The following is an 18,575-nucleotide window of genomic DNA, read 5'->3' as shown; positions in this document are numbered from 1 at the left end:
ATTGTGTGGGAAAGGCTGTCTTGCCTTTTCTCTAACTGATGGCATGCCAAGTTTATTTTACAGTATTTACAGTAAGATTTGTTTGTTTTGATACCCTTTGTAAGTTGTTAGGGAAAAAGCAAAAGAAAATCTCCAGGAAGTTTGTAGTTTGTGATGAGCCAGAGCTCAGGCTTTAATTTGCTTTCTAGCCCTATACCTTTTACTAGGAGCGTAATACATAAAGGGATATGAGATTGCAATTGGATGAGTTATTACTGGGCTGTTATTTATTTTCTCTGTATGAATTTGGTGCTTAAGAAAGACCTCAGAGCAGCACACTAAGGAAGTGGAATTGTTAGTTCATTCCAAGAGCAGATCCAGGAGGGGCAGGAACAGCCCTGGTTTCTCCTCCCTACGTCACTGCTCTGGCCTTGGCACATCACAGGGAGGATGGACAGCCTGTGCCTGTGTAGCTGAGGTCCAGATGGATGACATGAGAGCAGATTTATCCATGATGGAGTGCTCCCAGTGTGGCTGTGCAGGCAGGGGATTGTCTGTGCTGACATTCCTGCCAGCCCCAGCAAACAGCTCAGGAGGCAGAGCTCTGTCACAAGGAGAAGCCCCAGCATCCTGCAGTACAAAAAGACACAAAAACTGGTGCTTGGTCTCAGGAACTGGGAAGAAGGAAGTGTTTTCTGAATGTACAACATCTCTAACTAGAGCATCCCACCCTGAGTCTGTGGAGCAGGTCACCCACTGGTGTGGAAAGTCTACCAGGCACGTGCTGCTCTTGTGAACTTGTTGCACTGAAGGGAAAAGAGGGGTGATTTGGTTTAATGCTGAAGCCTCAATTGTTTGAAACAAAGCTCTGAACACATTGTAGGGCCTTGGGTTGAGAAGGAGTTGAGAAATAGGAGACTAATGGTGTATTTTATGTACCATGACAAACAGCACAGCATGGACTCACCTCTCTCTGAAACATGGGATAGATGTGATGACTTTTCTTTGTGTGGTGGAAACATTCACTGTTTCCATTTTTGACTGCCTGGGATGAAGCATGATTGCCAAATGCTCAGAGCTGTCCCTATGGAGCTGGGGAGGGATTTTCCTGAGGGCAGAGTACCTTGCTGACCCCATCCATCCCTGCTCATGGAGCAGCCATTCTCCTCCCAGGCAGTTCCCTCTGCAGAGTGATAAACCCAAGATGCACAACAGCTGTACAGACACAGCCTCCCCTGTGCCAGTGTTGATGTGCTGTGTACACCACTGAGCAAGAAAGAGCATTTTAGGGTCAGCAAGTGTCTTTGAGCAAAGTTGGTGCCAGGAGATGCTGGCACAACTCATTGCTGTTTAGTTTACACCTGTCAGAAGCAGGCAGCCTCTCAGCTCCTGTGTTTGGGTGAGTGTATTCATCATATTTAGCTTTTAAACAATATTCTTTTCATCTTCCCTGCAATTCACAGCTGTTAATTAATCCCACAGCACCCAGGGATTAATGGTCACACTTTACAGTGAGAAGCAGAAATGAACAAGGAGAGGTCAAGTGGCTGGGCCAAGGTCATGGAAGCAGTTTTGTCTAAAGAACATTTGGTTCTGCAAAATTAAAGTGCTGTTAATTGATCTCTCCATGGATGTCAGCCTCCAGTTTGGGGGCAGGGTGTGTTTCTGGGAGGCAGTAGAATATGTTCACAGTGCTTTCTTCTCCCTAGGACTTGAAAGATGATCGGAGTGATGAAGAGGAGGAAGATTCTGTTACAGACACTGAAGAGGAGTCCACAAAGAGTGGCAGCAAGAACAGCAGTGGGTCAAGCAAACACCTGCTAAACAGCAGCCACCACTAGCCCTGTCCTGCCTCACATCCTGCAGTGGTTCCTGCTCGGGTTTTAGCCCAGCCTACAGGACAGGATTTAAATCAAAAGGCTTGTGAAAGACTGTGATTGATTTATTGTTGGCTACTGGACCTGGAAAAAAGCCCAGTTTAGAGGGGAGGGAGAAATTGCATAACATGACACAATGTGTTAATGACCCACTTTCGGAATCATTGCGGAGTGTGTGGAAAGATGTTTGGACACGCTGACTGACAGTGCTCCACAAGGGCAAAGCTCAAGAGAGTCAAGTAATTTAGTGTTCCGTTGATTCTAATGTTGTTTTTCAATCTGATATAAGATATATTTCATCAAACAATTTAAATCACAGATGTTTTGTGGTAGGTAGGTAGTGTGAACTCTATTAGGAACCAGAATTACTCAAGGTGGGAAAAATTTGACAGTTCTGTACAGTGACTGGCATTTTATCTTTATTTTTCAGTTTAAACCCTCATCAAAATGGGTATTTTTCTGAGTTATATTTCATTTCCTGGAGGCCAGAGGAAGCGAACATGGAGAAATTCAAATTACTTGTCTGTGAAGGGTTGGCCAAGTCTTATATTATTATAATAATACAGTCTTTCTCTGAAGCAATAGATAGATGAAATATTGTGTCAAGGAAGTCACTGTTAAAACAGCAAAACTCAGCCCAAATTCTCAGCTGCACTCTAGGCTTCTCAAAAGTCATTCAGTCATTTTGGCCCAGTGTTAGAACAGAAGGTGCAGAGGGGAGAGAAGAGGGGAAATGGAAATTGGGTCTTTTCACAGATTCTTGTGCACTTAACTGTCTTCAAACCTGCCAAACACCCTCTGCTCCTCGGTCATCTTCAATCAGAAAGTTAAAACTGAATCTCATCCATTCTCTTCTCATGATCTTGTCTCAGCTTTGGATACTGCCTTCTCTGGAGTGAGGCCACCAAGTTCTGTTTTGTGTTCTGGAGTGTTCACTGCAGGTGCCTGGGCACTGGGGAGCACGGGACTGGCACAGGATCTCACTCTGCCACTGCTGTGGATTCATTTGATGCCAGGATCTGTATTGCCATCTCTGCTCTTTTGTAAATGGGGAACCACATCAGCTAGACCCAAACCTGGATGTATGTGACTTCAACATGCAACTAGTGAACAACAGCTGCCCTTACCTAAAGTGCCTCTATGCTAAATTTGCACTTCTGTTAACACAAGTGGGGCTGCAGCAGCATTTTCAGTCCTGGGGCTCTCCATGGAGAGCCAAGGCCTTGTAAACAGGGTGGTGCCAGTCCCATTTCCCTCTGCATTAGCTCACAGGGTCATAAAGGATTTGTGTCATAAGTTTGGGAGGCGAGAGGCTGTGCATGTGGTTCTACAGTAGCTGAGATCATCTGGGGAGCTAAATCCAGTAGCTTGATAGAGGCCAGGGGAGCACTCCTAGAGCAGCCCCAGTGCAGAGCGTCCAGTTCAGAATGGCTCCGTTCCCCTCTGGCTGCTCCAGCGGGAACTGGGGACCTGCAGGAAGCTTTACAGGACTGACTTGTTTTCCTAAGATTTCCTTGGCAAGTGGGATGTAATTCAGTGACTGCAGCATTGAAAGAATGGGAAATGTTTGCGATCTCAGATATGAAGAAGTGGGTTTTGTGCAGTTACAAGAAGCTGTAAGAGGCCTTTGTTACAGAGGCTTTTTTTACAGTGTCTAATTTTTTACTTGTATTTTGCATCATTTTGGACCCAAATGTGCATGAGGAAGGAACATGGCCTACAGCTTCTGAGAAGGAAGGGAGATGTGTGGTGGTGGAAAAGGACCCCTGTTCCAGTGCTTGCAGTTGAGTGATGCCACTTGGGCTGAGTGGGCAGAACCTCCTCAGCAGCCTTTGGCCACCACTGCCCTTCCTGCACAGATGAGAAGAACACCTTAAATACTGCAGGGGGGCAATATGGGGAGTGTAAGCCCTGATGGCAACGTGTAATGCAACTGGAGAGTTTGGCAGGGGCACAGTTCTTATCTGTGGCATGGGGCCATTTATTGCCTGCATGAAAAACACTTTCCTAACAAAACGTGGAAATCCGGCGTCTTGGAGGATTTACACTGCCTTGGGAGAGACAACGGTGCTTTCTTCAAGATGTAACAGGGGTTTGGGAGGTGGCCAGGGTATTATCATTTGATTTTGTGCCAGAAGCTTTCCTCCTATGACTAGGAAAGGAATTTAGGAAAGGAAACACAAAGAATGATGTTGTCACAGGAATGAGCCTCTGAACAACTACTGATTTTTAAATTGGAATTTATAGTCTCCTTGAGGCCAAAACTTGCCTTTCCTACCCAGGACAAGTCTCCCACTGAAGCCAATTAACTCTGTTGGAGTCTTGCCTAGGAAAAATTTTGGATTGCAGTTATCCAACCTAATTGCAAGAACTGTTGTTCTAAGTTGATGTGAAACTGAGATCATAAAAAAAGAACAAAAGGTAGATAAATACAGTCAAATATAAAACTTTGAGGCAAATTTTGGCTGAGTACAGAAGAATATGGAAGAAAGTAACATCCTGAAGGTGAAGATTAATTCTAGGCACAGTAAACAACCAAATAACATTGCAGTGGGAGGGGGTGGAAGGCAGGCAGGCCATGGAGAGCCCTTTCCAGGGATTACTGTCATGGGCTGTTAGAGTGTCCTCTGTTAACATCAGATTGGTCATTCCTGGAGTTATGTGCATTTATTTTCCCCTTTTTTTACTGATGGTCAGAAACAAGAAGCTGAGGTCATGGGGCACAATTTCTGCTAAAGAAATTTATGTCATGGTGCTTCAAAATTTTCAGCCTATTCAATGCAGTGCAATGCAGATTCAACATTTTTATAATCTTGTTGTGCAAAGAGCCTAAAAATGCAGGTGCAGAACAACTGTAGGTGTGTATGGGAGCAAAGATAGACTCTAACTTTTTCTTTTTACCATTTCACAAAGTGTGTCCTGGTTCAATGAGTTGATACTGTGCATCTGGCTTTGCTGTGTCATTTTGACTGTGCCAAACTATTTCTGATAGAGCTATAGACTGAAAATCAAATCTTAGTCCATAAGACTCAGAGGAAACTCTTCTGTCTAATTTCTCTGGATTTAGTTCAGATATTCCTATCCATGTGTACTCTGCTTCCTCCATTCCTGTGTCATGCTTAGATTTACCAGCCTGCTCTGGTTTGGGTTTACAGATCTCCTTTACTCCACAGAACTCACTTTGTCAATTCATGTTATTTGGTATAATTGTCTTTATTTGTTTTTAACACCACTTGACTTTGGTCAGTTGAAATACACACTACAAATAAATATTTTTTAAAACAGGTGTCGGGGTAAAGATTTCCTTATTTTCTCTGTCTTGCAGTGTCATCCTTTGCTTTTCATTCCTTCCAGGCTTTTCAATGGGAGCATCATTAGTTCAGGAAATACTTCCTTCCTCTTCCAAGTTTTTCCATTGCCTGGAAGAAGCTGGATGACCACAACCATCACAACAGCAATGTCTGTAAATGAAATTGTGTTCTTCTGAACAGTTAACAAAGGAAGAGGAAACAAAATTAATGGGGACATCACCCATCCTTTGTATTATTCAAGGTTTATGCCTTGATTAAAGTACTCACAAGTGCTCCTGAGTACACCAGGAACGTTGCACCTGTTTGTATCTCTACCCAATGGGTTTTGAGGTGCACATTAGGGTTGCTTAGGAAGTTCTGTGTTTTAGGACTGAGGTGCCACTGCCCAGCAGGCTCTTGTGGAATATCAGTGGCTCATCACAAGCACCTGTGAGGCAGCTCAGATGTGAATCTTCAGCTCACAAAAGCAGGAAAGTTCTACAGAAAATAGGGGAGCTGTGCTCATTTGTATCAACTGAAAAACTGCTCCAAATTTCTTCTTTTCATTTCTGCCTCCCTGGCTGGGAAGATCACAGAGGTTCTGACTTAGCATCTCTTCCCTTGGGCAATCAAACAGAAGTGAAGGTGTTTCAGGCCAAATAATGAACTGTAGCAGAACACTTCAATTTTATTAGCTGATTTTTTTTAAACTTATGAGTAAGAATAAAGTAGATGGAAAGCAAACCAAGCAGGGCTGTGTGAGTTTTGGCTACAAACAACTGGCAAACTGTGAAGAATTAAAAAAAAAGTTGCTGAATTTGGAAGAAAAACACCATCTCCACAGGCACTTCCCCCAGCTGTGGGTTTGAAGAGCAGCAGATCACCAGCAATGACAGTCCATGCTGAGCACAGGGATGCAGCCCAGGTGTGAGAGCTCCAGAGCAGCTCCAGGGCTGTCGACTTCCTCCGAGCTGGGAACCTTTGGTGTGGAGCAGCACATGAACCACAAATGTACCTGGGAGCTGATTTCACTCAAAATCACTGGAAATGATTGTTTCTGGTTCCCTGGCAGTTTGATGGGCTCCCTCCAAGGAAAAGGAGGTGATCAAAGCAGTGTGATCTCCACCCAGGCTGGCTACAGAGAGCATCAAGTGGGGCTCTGAGAGGTTATTGGACTGGAGAACCCTCTCTGGGGCTACTTGAAGTTTCTACCATAACAGGAGACAAGGCTGAAAGCACAAGCCTGAGATTCAACACACGAATCTGCAAACACAAGGTCATAACAAGCCACATAGGATGATGTTGTTGATGTTCCAATAGTCTGAAGATTTATGAAAATAGCTTCTATTTACTCAGCTGGAGTGAGCCCTATTCTTCTGAGTTTTGTTACCCCATAAAGCATTCAGGGGAGACCCCATAATCATTTAAAAGTCAGAAACATTAAGTGGAATAACAAGTATAAACCCTCTCACAGTGACTTTGAAGTGCAAGAAGCATGGCCCTGTAGCCATGGAGCTCTGTTTTGAGCTGGGTGGGAAAAAACAGGTCCCAGGCAGTTGTTTCAGGTGGTAAAAAGTCCATATTTTTCCTACCACAAAAGAAGCTGGTCTAAAAGAAGTTAAAGTTGAACAGGGAAATAAGTGATTAAATTTCCACTGAAATTCACAGGAGTTTTTCCCATGATACTGATGAGAATTAGGCCCAGATCTCATGTGACCAGTTACAACAAGGACAGCATGGCACTGCATTCTCCAGCCATCAGGAGCAGGGCACAGCCCCAGGGTTTCCTCTTCCTATAGCTCAGAAAAATCCTCCCTGGAAAATGAGTATTTCTGTTTGCAGGGCACTCACCTGAGCACAGCTCTGCCTCTTCCCAAGCTGGGCATGTGTCTTTTGAAAGATGTTCCATGGAAAGCAGTCCTCCCCTTTTCAAGGCAGAATCCTCACTTCCAGCTAGCACTCTGCTTCCTGTCCCCTGCCTGCTCAGGATCTGAGCAATGCCTGGGCTGCTGATGCCAAAGCCCACAATCCAAGGCCAAATTTACCAGGAAGAGGTGAAATAGGAGCCATCACAATTGCCTCAGCAGGTGGGTGCAGCAGGAGAGGGCTGCTGAGCCAAGGCAGAGAAGGGAGCAGAGAGAAAAGCAGGAGCAAAAATGGCTGGGACGACAGCAACAGCTTAAACACAGAACTGACATCACCAAGAATCACAAAGCAGAGCAGTAACAATATTAGGAGGAACAAGTCCCAAGAGCAGCAGGAGGATAAAGACAGTAGTTCTGTATCCTGGGGATCAGCACTCTGAGCAGCAGCAGCCAGCATTGCCTGGACTCAGAGATGAGCTTTGCAGCCAGGACAACTCCTTTTCCCTGAGCACCGGCGGCTTCGGAATGAGCCCAGCCGAGGAGTTCCCAGGGCAGGAGCGAAGCAGGAGGATCTGGGAAAAGCTCCTTTACAAAGTTCCCAGTATGTGAGTGAGGGGACAGGGAGGGACTGCGCTGCCTGGGCCAAGGCAGCCGCGAGTAGAGCCCAGCAGACCTGCAGCTGTGGCAATGACCCCACACTTCACCTCCAGTTGCTGGGGAAGCCTGACTCCCCATTGGACCTCAGAGCCGGTTTTGTGTTTTCCTGGCTGACTGGAAATCCCAGGAGTCCTAGAAGAGCTCCTGGAAGATTTGTGTGTTCGCTTTCTACAACAAAGAGCAGGAGAAAGCTGCTAAAAAGCCTTCCTACTGAACCTATGGGTAAGTGTCTCAGTTGTTACAGGCTCTAGACAGAACAGGAGAAGTCCTAGGATTTCATAAGAGTCTGTGGGAAGCAGGAGCTAAATCTTATCAGTTTGTGCTAAATCTTATCAGGCCGTGCAAATCCTACCTAGTTCCTTTGCTGGTTTAAAGGAGGAATTATTCAGCAACCAAAGAATGTCTCATACATTTTCCCATTGCAAGGGCAGCGAGGTCAGGTAGCAGTTGTGTGTTTGCAGCTTTTTTTATCCCTTTGAGTCCTGCAAGGATGAGCAGAGAACAGGACCCTGTAGCAATGTCCCCTTTGGCCTAAGGGTAGGACTGTCCTATAACCCCGACTATTCTGCAGGGCATGCACAGCATTTGGTGAACCGGGGAATTGCTTCCTCTGGTTCGGGCTGCAGCCGCCTTTGGAGAGCCCAGCGCTGCTGCGATGAGAAGGCTCCGGGTCCCTCCGGTGCCACCACCCTGTTGGTGACCTGGTCATTGCTGCGAGGCCCCACGAGGTGGCAATAGCAGGACACGGCTCCTGTCGGGACACGGCTCCGTGGAGCGCTGCTGTCCATCTTTCTGCCCCTGAACACAGATTCTGTTGAATAATGCGGTGCAAAATTGGTGCAGCTGGTATTTCCACTTGATCGGTCTGTGCCTGTGAAACAGGTGTTGGGTAAAACAACACTGAAATTTTACTGAGATTGAGTATTTGGTGCCAGTCCAGAGGCCCAGTGTGCTGGTGTCCCATCTGCCTGGGTGTCACCACTGGCCCATTCCCTGTAGGTGCAGTTCTGTCCTGCTTTCTCTCCTGGTACCAGAGCCCTACCTATCTGGGGTATGGCTGGAGAAGAAATGATGTTAAATCTGCTCTGACACTGCTTTACTGCCTGTAATTTCTCAAAATGTCTCTTTAACCTACATATTTTCAAGCCATGAGGTTTGTGGCTGGTGGAGTCCTGTTCTCATGCAGATCCTTAATGTCTGTAATGCAAATAAGGATGACAAATTTCTCAGAATAATGAGGGTTACACTGCCATTCTAATGATGCCATTCTGATGGTGTCATTCCACCTCAGGAGGCAGGCTCTCCACCACAAGCATGAGATGCACACGCCCACACTCCCCACGTGTGTCAGCAGGAAAAAGGGACCTGTTGGTCCAAACAAGCTGCTTTAATCCCATTTGGCACAACCCTCGTGGTCAGGCTGTGCTCAGCTGGGAGAGTTGGGATCTAGTTTGCTTTGATAGCAGGATGAAAATTTCTGTGAGCTCTCTCCATGGCTGTGGATGGACAGGAGGTATTTGAATGCTGTGGGTGACAACCTCCATGGTTCCCAGCTGACCCCAGCTCTTGCCTGGGATTCTCACTCAGAGCCAGGAGACAGCTGGATTTGACTTGCCTGTCCCTGCAGATTGAAGCTTTGGGGTTGCCTGCAGGGCTCTCTCCATGCAGGGTTTCCATGGGCTGGTGCCCAGCTGTCAGCACAGTTCCTCCATCCCAGCTCACAGATGGGGCTGGTGGGGATCCTCCCTGCCAGCAGGTTCACTGACACACATCTCCCCTCCATTCCTGTGCGTGTCCAGCCCAGAATTCCTGACAGCCAGCAGTTTTAACAGTCCTAGAGTGACACTGATGTTTTGCTGTTATGAACAAACACTTGCAGCCAAGCCAAAGTCAATTGCCAGCTCTGTTGGGAGAGAGGATCCAGCAGCAGAGGAGCATCTAAATTCTGTTCCTGATTCACTGCATGACCTTGCAAAAAATGACAATATTGGCCCCAAATGGGCTGGGATGAGTACTGGTGGCTGTTGCTGATTAGGAGCAGGATGTGTTTCAGACTCCAGGCGTGTTGCTCCCTCCAGACCTTGCACTGACCCTCACGTTAGGGACTCTGAGCACTGTGCTGACGTGGGCAGAGGGGTTTCCTTGCTGGCTGTGGAGGAAAGGCAGCCCTTGCCATCCCTTAGGGGAGTGTGAGGTGAACAGCATCTGCCAAAGTGCACAGGGCTACAGACATGGCCCTCTAATGGTCACAGCACATCCTGCCCACCCTGCTCCTTTATCCTCTGAGAACTAACACGCTTTTGCTGCTTCAGGGCAGCCCAAGAGCTTGGAATTGGGGATCTTTTCCCAAAAAAGTGCTCCAAGTGACCCCCAGGCCAGATATCTAAGACAGACAGACAACATGAGTTGACCAAAGCCAGGTTTGATGGGGCCCTGAGCTACCTGATTTAGTGGGGGCATCACTGCCTGTGGCAGGACATTGGAACGAGATGATCCTCGAGGTCTCTTCCAAACCAAGCCATTCTATGATTTTATGATCCTACAACCAAACATCCCAGTTTGCATCTCCAGGCTGTGGAGCTCATAGTAAAGGCTCCTGGGACAGAGATGGGGAATTTACTGACTCAACTGAGGATGATGGGGAGGGAGTGTAAGGGCTGACTGACTCAGAAGGGGGGAACTGCAGAGTAGCCCCAAGAGAAGGAGAAGGAAAAAGAGAAGGCTGACAAAACTGTGTTGTGAATTTTTAAAAGCAGTCAGAGATTTTGTGCTGCGAACTGTGCACAGCTTCTGTCAGTAGCATTATGGTAATGCTTCTGCACAGCTCTGCATCCAGAACGGGGACAACCAGGAAAATCAGCATAAACTAGAGTAAAGGATTGGTCCTGTGGGGAAAATAGCTCTGATTGGTGTTGGTCCTATCACTACACATAGAGAAAAGGTGGTTTTTGATTGCTGAATTTCTGTAGAAGTTTAAATGGTTTGACAAAGCTTTGAGGGGAGCTTGGGAGCAGCTTGAATATGACACAAAAGCAGGATTAGACAGAAAAAGTCCAGAGCCATGATCACCTGAGCACACGGGCTTTGAGCTGTTTCACTTCCACAGGAGAAAAAGGGTGTTTTACAGACTCAGGCCAGAGGGGCTTGGCTCTGGGGCACAGCCCTTCCCCAGGTCTGTGCCACCATCCAGCAGTGCCTGTGCCTGCAGGACAGCCCTTCCCACCTTGGCTTGTCCCCCCATGCAATGCCTGGCTGGGGGCCCCCCTCCCCAGGGATGGAAAAGCGCCTCGCTGGCTGCAGGAGAGCTGCTCCTGTGGTGTGACCCACCATGGAGCCCCCACTGCAGCACCTGATGGGGCCCCTGACCCTGCAATCCCTGATCCTGGGGATACTGAGTTTTCTGTTTGTTTTGTAAGTGTAATTGGCCAAGACACTGTGAAGGGAGGAGAGAATGCCCAAGGGAGAGGAGTTAAAGAAACAGGAAGACATTAAGAGTGTTTTAAGTTGGCAGTTTCCCTTATTAATACTTTCATGGTGGAGAGGAACCACTTTAGGTCTGTGCAGTTGGATTGGACTACCTGGTCCAGGCTCCAGTAGCCATACCTGCAGATGGATGAAGTGCCTTATGCATCACCTCTTCCAAGCCATGTACCACCTTGGCTCACAAATCTCCCTCTCTGGCTCCTTGTGACCTGCTGCAAGGAATTTGCAGAGAAGGAGGAGCCTTTTTGAAATATTTGGTATGGGGGGACGATCCTCATCCAAGGCAGGTGTTGGACACAAAGGGAGATGATTGAGAGGAGATGGGGAACACCAGATGTGGGATATTGCCAGTGTGAGGGAAGTCACGCCTGCATGAGGGGCTTTGCTATTGTCAGCTCCAGGCATTCAGAGCTTCTGCCTCCACACACACAACAAAAAGTAATCAATAGAATCATTTTTGAGAAAAGATTATCTTAAACAGTCCCATGGTTGAGAACTTCTTCATTTCCTCATGGGCAAAAACCCTCTTGGCTTCTCCTAGCTCACTTTCCCAGCCTGCCAGGGGGTCAAACATGGAGTTAAATGAGAAATCAATCTCATGATTGCAGGAGCCAAGGTCCAGAGAGGAAAAACCCAAACAAACCATAAATCATAACAAAAGAAAGTGCCTGCTATTACCAGGTTCCTGATAATATCATCAGAGGTGGCAATGCTGGACTTAATAAAAAGCCTGGCTGAACTTTAGGGTCAAACAACGGCAGCTCTTTGCTTTGTCCATTTGTCCCTGCATGCCTGGGGAGTGACGCGTGGCTGACCACTGTGGCCAGGCTGATGGCTATCTGTGCACAGCTCCCAATCCCAAACTGACCTGCACTAGTCCTGTCTGTGCCTCAAAATCCCAGCATGGCCTGCCTGGAGGTGGTGGTGTACTTACATTTCTGATTTCTCTACACAAAGTGCTGCTTGCCCTGAGGCAGTGGATTCTCCCAGCACCCTGCAGTTGTGTTGCTCAGCTGGGAGTATGTTTGTCGATATTCCTGACTTTTGTCACCCACTGTAATCTGTGTGCAGTTATTTTCTGGTCCTGACATTGTTGCAAACTGATCTCTTCAAATCTGCTCCCAAGTTACCCTGGAAGGTTTTGCACAGACAGCAGTGGCACCAGGGTGGGAATGGAGCCAGATGTGAACCAGCCTGGAATTTCAGGAGTCCATTCTTCATCCCTTATCCCACAGGAATACTTTTTATTTCTCAGTATTCTGTGAAAACAGGGTGTTTTTCTCCATTGCAGCTGGGTGAAACTGGGAGCCTCCTGGAGATGGGGAGGATGGGAAATATTTATAGGGAAGATCTTCAGGGAAATCTTCATGTGATGCACTCACTGTGAGACAGACACAGCTCAGCCTAAGTAAACTCCCTGTGACAAAACAGACCCTCTGTCAGCCTGTGGATAATGTTCCCTGCCAGGAGAAAGACAAGGACAGCTCTCCTGCCATGGTCTTAGCTGAATTGGAGCAGGCTGCGTGCTCCCCTGAGGACACAGGTGCAGGTGGCTCAGCTCTGTCCCTGGACACCTCCAGGGCCACTGTCACTTTTCTTTCTGCTCTTCTATTCCCAGGAGCTCGTGAACAGTCTGTCCATTTTGAGCCAGACTTGAGAGAGGTGTCCCAGAGGGAGTTTTTCTCTTGCAGGCTTGGGAGAACTGAGGCTGCTGTGAGGAAAAACCTCCTAAGTGCCTCTGCTGAGGGTTGCATGAACAGTAATAGATACTGGTGTGTCCACTCAGAACCACTGAGGCTGAAAAAGACCTTAAAGCAGCAAAGCCTGAAACACCTTCCACCTAGAGAAGAGTTTTAATTGAACCTCTGGCTCGGTGTGTAAAGCCAGTCTGTAAGAAACCACTGTTGGCACCTCTAAAACTACTTGTATGTATTTTGTTGGTGGTTTGAAGCTACAAAAGAGCTTTTGTTGGCCCCTACTTGTCACTAAACTGTCTCTGGCTTCTTTGGGGGGCTATTTGCACAGGTAGCAGCAGCACCTGCCAGCTCTGTGCCCAACCAGCCTGGCCAAGCTCTGCAGCCTCTGGAGGGGAGGAAATTCCCAAAGGCTACACAGAAGGGAGAGCTGCGGGGAGAGCAGGAAAAGCATCGGAGTGTCCCGGCAGGAGAGCAGCACCTGTGAGGGCAGGGAGAGGACCAGGACAGGAAGGGTTTGGAGAACGGTGGCTGGAGAGAAGGGAGAAGGCTGAGCAGTGGCCAAGTTAACCCTTCCCATGCTGGCATTTTCCAGGCAGCAAGCCAAGTGACTGCTTGGGAAGATGGATATAACACATGTCTGCAGTCTCCAAAGGGTTATTAACTCTGCAATAATGGCCATGAAACTTGGCTTCCTCGGCGTACATTTAAAATTGAAAAAAACCCACCCCAACACCACTTTCAGAGGGGGCTTGTTTCCTAGGAACTGCAGGGCCAAATCCACCTCTGTGATGGTGAGAGGAGAAACCTCCTTCCCCACAGGCTGCGAGCAGGGGAGCAATGTAACCACCACAGCAGGACCACAGCCTCCTCCTGCCACACACACCTTATCCTTATCAGTAACAATTTGAAGGCATTTCTGGAAAGCCCATGGTGTTCAATTAATAGAGTCTGTGTCTCACTGGAACTTTGGGATTTGGATTCAGGAAAACCACCAGTGCTGCTCCTAAGACAGATTCCTCTTTTGTTGTGTGGGTACCACTGTGGGGCTTGTCCTGGCTCCTGGCTCCTGGCTCCAGCCCCTTGGCAACACTGAGGCCTGCCTGGGATATTGCCCCTGTCCTGGGGTTTGCAGCCTCTTGGGCTCCTGTCCAAATGTCTGGGATGCTCCACTGGGATTATCCCTACCCCAGTGTAGTCTGTGCCAGCCAGCCCAGCCACTGAGCAAGTCCTTCCATGCAGTAAGTTACAGACTTCTCTTTATTAGTGCCTCTCTTCCCCCACACTATTAAATTTATTCTTTCTCTGAATTGTTATTATTTTTTTGGCAGAGGACTTTGGAAGGTGGGAGAAAGGATCTACTAAAAATTTAAACAAATCTAAGCCCCCTCGTCAAACCCTTTCGAGGCACCAGCTCCAGCCCCTCAGCAAATGAAGTCAGCTGGTGGTCTGGGTTAAGATGTGGCTGTTGAGGGCTCAGGCCAGGTTTGGCAGCTCACAAATCAAATTGCCTCGTGGTTCTCAGGAGCAGAAGATTGCCACGGGCGGAGGAGCTGTGGGGGAGCTCTGTCCCACTCCGTGCCAGCTGCCAGCCGGGGCCCTGGCCTTGGAGGGAAGCATTGAAATCACTGGTTCACAACAGGTCAGGAGGGAAATTCAGGCTCTGAGGTTTTGTTTTCCATGTTATGTTACACTATTGACACAGAACAAGGCAGCCCCAAACTGAGGTTTTGTCTCACTTGAATGGGTCCGGGCCAGTCCCTTTGGTTTGATAAATTCTTATTAGAGAGCAGACTGAGCCTTGAAAGAGAGAGCAGGAAACACAGAACTATTAAATCTCACCTGATCTCAAGTTATTAAAGAGTTTGAGCCACAGGTCTTGGCTGACTCTGATTTTGCCTGTTGGGAGCTGCTTGCAGGTCCTCAGCTTTGCTCCTGCTGCTGGCCACAGGTAGCATCCACCCCACTGGAGGGACGAGGGGCTTTCCTGAGGCAACGGCAGGAGCTGGGACATGCTCTTGTGTCCATAAGGTGCTGCAGAGGCCCTGTGCTTTTTGAGGTGCTACACCAGCCCATGGTGTGCCCTGGGGTGTCCCTTGATGCCTGGGAAAAGCACAGGCAAGCAGGGTGGTGAGCTGGAGGCAGCTCCAAGATTCTGGCTCTCAGACAGTTCTCTCCTTGTACAGGAGTAGCTCACTGAGAAAACGTGGCTTTTGCTGCCTGTTCAATGCCTGGAAGAAGAGAATGGTGATAACATGCTCATGTCTCTCACTGGTCCTTTTCCCAGCCCCAAACAGCCCTTTTCTCAGCAATCCCCCAGTGCCTGCCCTCCCTGGGATGAGCATCCAAACCTAATTCCACTTGTTTGCACCTCGGAGCCATTCCTGCTGTCAGTAGGGATCCGGACAATTCTCATGGAACTGCTGCAGGGAGATCTGCCAGAGTCATTCACACTCTTTTATGGGTCTTCCTTTGAATTCTTCTACAATTTCAGGAACAAAGTTGCAGATTTTTGCAGGAGTTTAAACTCTAGGACACTGCTCTGCTGGGCCACTACAATTTAAAGCTGCTAACAGGTTGGGTCTTGACTGCTTTCCATGACTCAAGCATGCCAGGAGCACAGGACCCCATCCAAAGCGCACCAAACGCAGCGGAAACCTTTCTGCTCTTGGAAATCACCCGACTGCTTTCAGAAACCTTTCTGCTCTTGGAAATCACACGACTGCTTTCAGAAACCTTTCTGCTCTTGGAAATCACACGACTGCTTTCAGCAGCCCCTGTCCAAGCTGAGTTCTCCTGATCCCTGCACTGAGAGGACACGCAGGATGTGGCTCAACCAGGTGGGAAGGAAGTCCAGTGGCTGCAGGACCGCAGTGAAAACGGGAATTGATAGCAAAAATCAATTTTTATATCTTTTAAGCTTTATGCACTTGTTTCTTATTTTCATCCATGCAATGAGTGTTTCAGGAGTATGTGGGATCATTGCCCAAAATCTGAGTGTGCCCATATACTGTGGTCTGGGATGACCCTGTTTGAGGAGGGAGGATTGACCAGGTGTCCCTCTGTGCTGCCTTCCAATCAAACCCATTCTACATCGTCAATCTAATTTTTTTCCTGGTCTTCCAAGCCCTGGCACCGGTCCTGCGGACTGCGCTGGGGAAGGAACGGGTGACTTTCTCAAGCAAGCCGTAGCAGCGTCTAAATTCAACTAGTGATGAGGAAAGGGAGACGGAGGAGGCACGACGGGGCTGCCCAGTGGCGGGATGGCGCCGGTCAGACCGGGATGTCCCGAACCGACACCGGGTCCCGGCGCGGCCCCGCGGGTCCCTCAGGGGCCGGCCCGGGGCAGGAGAGGGCGCCCCCTGCCGGCCGCCCGCGCCCACGTGCGTTCCCCCCGCGCGGCGCCGCCGGCGCGCAGCCAATGGGGGAGCGGGGGGGCGTGTCCTGGCGGCCGCCGCGCCAATGGGCGCGCGGAGCCGCGGCGGGGGCGTGGCCGGGCGCGCGCCGCGGCGATCCCCGGTGCCGAGGGCGGGCAGGGCGCACTCGGGCCGCAGTCCCGTAGCCGCGCTGCGCGCTCGCCCCGCCGCCGCACTACCATGTTTGACGGCTGCCTCCTGCCCCTCGTCGTGCCCTGCCTGCTGCTCTGCGGACTGGACGCCGGCACAGGTAGCGCTCCCTGCCGCCCCGGCTCCCCTTCCCCGGCGGCACTGACATGGTCCGGTCCCGGGCGGCAGCGTGCGGGCGCGGAGTGCGGGGCACGCACCGCATCCCCTGCGTGGCCGCGGTCCCAGCCCGCGGGATGAATTGCTCCAGGCTTTTGTATTTTCTTTTCCTGTCCTCCCGCTGCTGCTGTAGCGTTCCATGTGGAAAGCTGCTGACTGTCCTTGGCTGCTGCTGCGGCTCGCTCTGCTTTTCCCCTTCTCCCTGCAGAATTTTATTGGGATTGGTGAAATGCGATGCTTGTGTCTCAGCTATATAAATTTTTTTTTTAATGATACAAGTAGCTTTAGAATTTGCTCTATTCCTCTCTCCTGCACGCTCCTGTCTCTAATATATGTGTATATAGAGAGAAATAAATCGCCGTGCTGCGCTGTCTCCATTGTCTGCGCGGCCCGTCCGCAGTTTCCAGCGCGGGGCTGTCTGCGCTGAAACCCGAGCGCGGGGCTGTCCCGGGGAGCGGGGGCTGCCGCAGCCCCCGGCCGCCCCGTCGGGCCGCGGCTGCGGGGTGCGAGCGCCTGAGCCTCTCTCCTTCTCGCCTGCAGCTGGCGGAGCGGAGCTGGAAGTGGTGATCCCGGAGCGAGTGCCGCTGGAGAAGATCCACCTGCTGCCGCCCGGAGGGGATCGCGGCGGCCCCCGGCGCCGGCGGGCAGCGGCGGAGGAGGAGGAGGAGGAGGCCGTGCTGCTCCGCCTGCCCGCCGCCGGCGCCGAGCTGTACCTGCACCTCCGCCGCGACCTGCGCTTCCTGGCCGGGGGCTTCGCGGTGGAGCGGCGGCGCGGGGAGGCGCGGCGGCCCCCGCGGGAGCGGCTCTGCTTCTACTCGGGGCACGCGCTGAACCGCAGCGACTCCTTCGCCTCGCTCAGCACCTGCGCCGGGCTGGTACTGCCATCCCACCCCTGCTCCCCTCAGGGCTGGCGCTGCCATCCCACCCTGCTCCCCTCAGGGCTGGCGCTGCCATCCCACCCCTGCTCCCCTCAGGGCTGGCGCTGCCATCCCACCCTGCTCCCCTCAGGGCTGGCGCTGCCATCCCACCCCTGCTCCCCTCAGGGCTGGCGCTGCCATCCCACCCTGCTCCCCTCAGGGCTGGCGCTGCCATCCCACCCCTGCTCCCCTCAGGGCTGGTGCTGCCATCCCACCCCTGCTCCCCTCAGGGCTGGTGCTGTCAGCCCAATGAGGTGGCGCTCGTGCCCTTCACCTGCCCTCAGCACAGTGACCCTCCTGTCCCCTCACTCCCGGGCCCTGCCGAGCACCGCCGCTGTCCCATGGTGGGTGCTCTCCCACCCTGGCTCTCCGCTGTGGAGAGGCCTCAGCCATCCCTGAGGGGCCTCAGGTCCTGATGTTCTGTTGTGGATGGTTGGCAGAACTGAGGGTGCTGTAGAGGGAGTCCTGGTAGAGGGATCATCTTCTGTCACTGTCCCCCAGCCGTGGGGCAGGTGGCTGTGTCCCTGTGGGTGATTTGGTGCCATCCTGGCTTGATCCTGTGGCAGCTCTGCAGCTGGCTCTTCCCAGGCTCCTGCCGTCGGTGTTGGTGGGAGCTGTGGTCAGGCAGTGCTCCAGCATGGTCAGAGGAACATCCCACTCAGGGGTGTTTTCCTACCACGAGTGTCAGGATTTCTTTGCCCAGGCTGTAGTTCCAGGTAGCTCTGCAGGGTCTGGCTCTCCTCTGAGCATCCTGGTAGAAGCAGGTGATCTTGTGTGGGACAGAAAGTTTCTCAGTGGTGGAGACTGAGGTGCTTAAGACACTGAGTAGTTTGCAATTACTGTTGATTGCTTGAAAGTACTTCAGGAAGTCAGCGGGGCAATAGGCAGTGATTCCCAGCAGATGCTGGGAAGTGTGCCTGTCAGAACAGACCTGATGATGGAGATTTATCCTTAAACCGTAGTGAGAAGCAGTTCATGCTCTGCCCTCGGGGCTCCAGCCTACCTTCCGGAGCCATTTGAGGGCGCTGTGCCTCAGGTTTAAAAGAGCCCCAACAAACAGAGATGCTGAGGTCTGAGTGGCACTGGAAGTT

At 50.5% G+C, this 18,575-nt stretch overlaps 2 protein-coding genes across 2 annotated transcripts in view; both read left to right on the top strand.

Annotated features, from left to right (window-relative positions):
* The window catches only part of CERS3 (ceramide synthase 3), a 34,493-nt gene extending 29,358 nt beyond the window's left edge, over positions 1-5,135 (top strand). The window contains exon 11 of the mRNA XM_056499793.1: positions 1,689-5,135. Within this exon, the coding sequence (XP_056355768.1) occupies positions 1,689-1,820 (132 nt within the window). The 3' untranslated portion in view covers positions 1,821-5,135. The remainder of the gene's footprint in view (positions 1-1,688) is intronic.
* Positions 5,136-16,414: 11,279 nt separating this feature from the next.
* The window catches only part of ADAMTS17 (ADAM metallopeptidase with thrombospondin type 1 motif 17), a 155,731-nt gene continuing 153,570 nt past the window's right edge, over positions 16,415-18,575 (top strand). The window contains exons 1-2 of the mRNA XM_056500189.1: positions 16,415-16,511; positions 17,108-17,442. Of these exons, the coding sequence (XP_056356164.1) occupies positions 16,442-16,511; positions 17,108-17,442 (405 nt within the window). The 5' untranslated portion in view covers positions 16,415-16,441. The remainder of the gene's footprint in view (positions 16,512-17,107; positions 17,443-18,575) is intronic.

This window comes from Oenanthe melanoleuca, chromosome 10, assembly GCF_029582105.1.
Source record: "Oenanthe melanoleuca isolate GR-GAL-2019-014 chromosome 10, OMel1.0, whole genome shotgun sequence".
Lineage (NCBI taxonomy): Eukaryota > Metazoa > Chordata > Aves > Passeriformes > Muscicapidae > Oenanthe > Oenanthe melanoleuca.
Note: the sequence above shows the minus strand (reverse complement) of the source record. Positions and strands in the feature narration are given on the sequence as shown.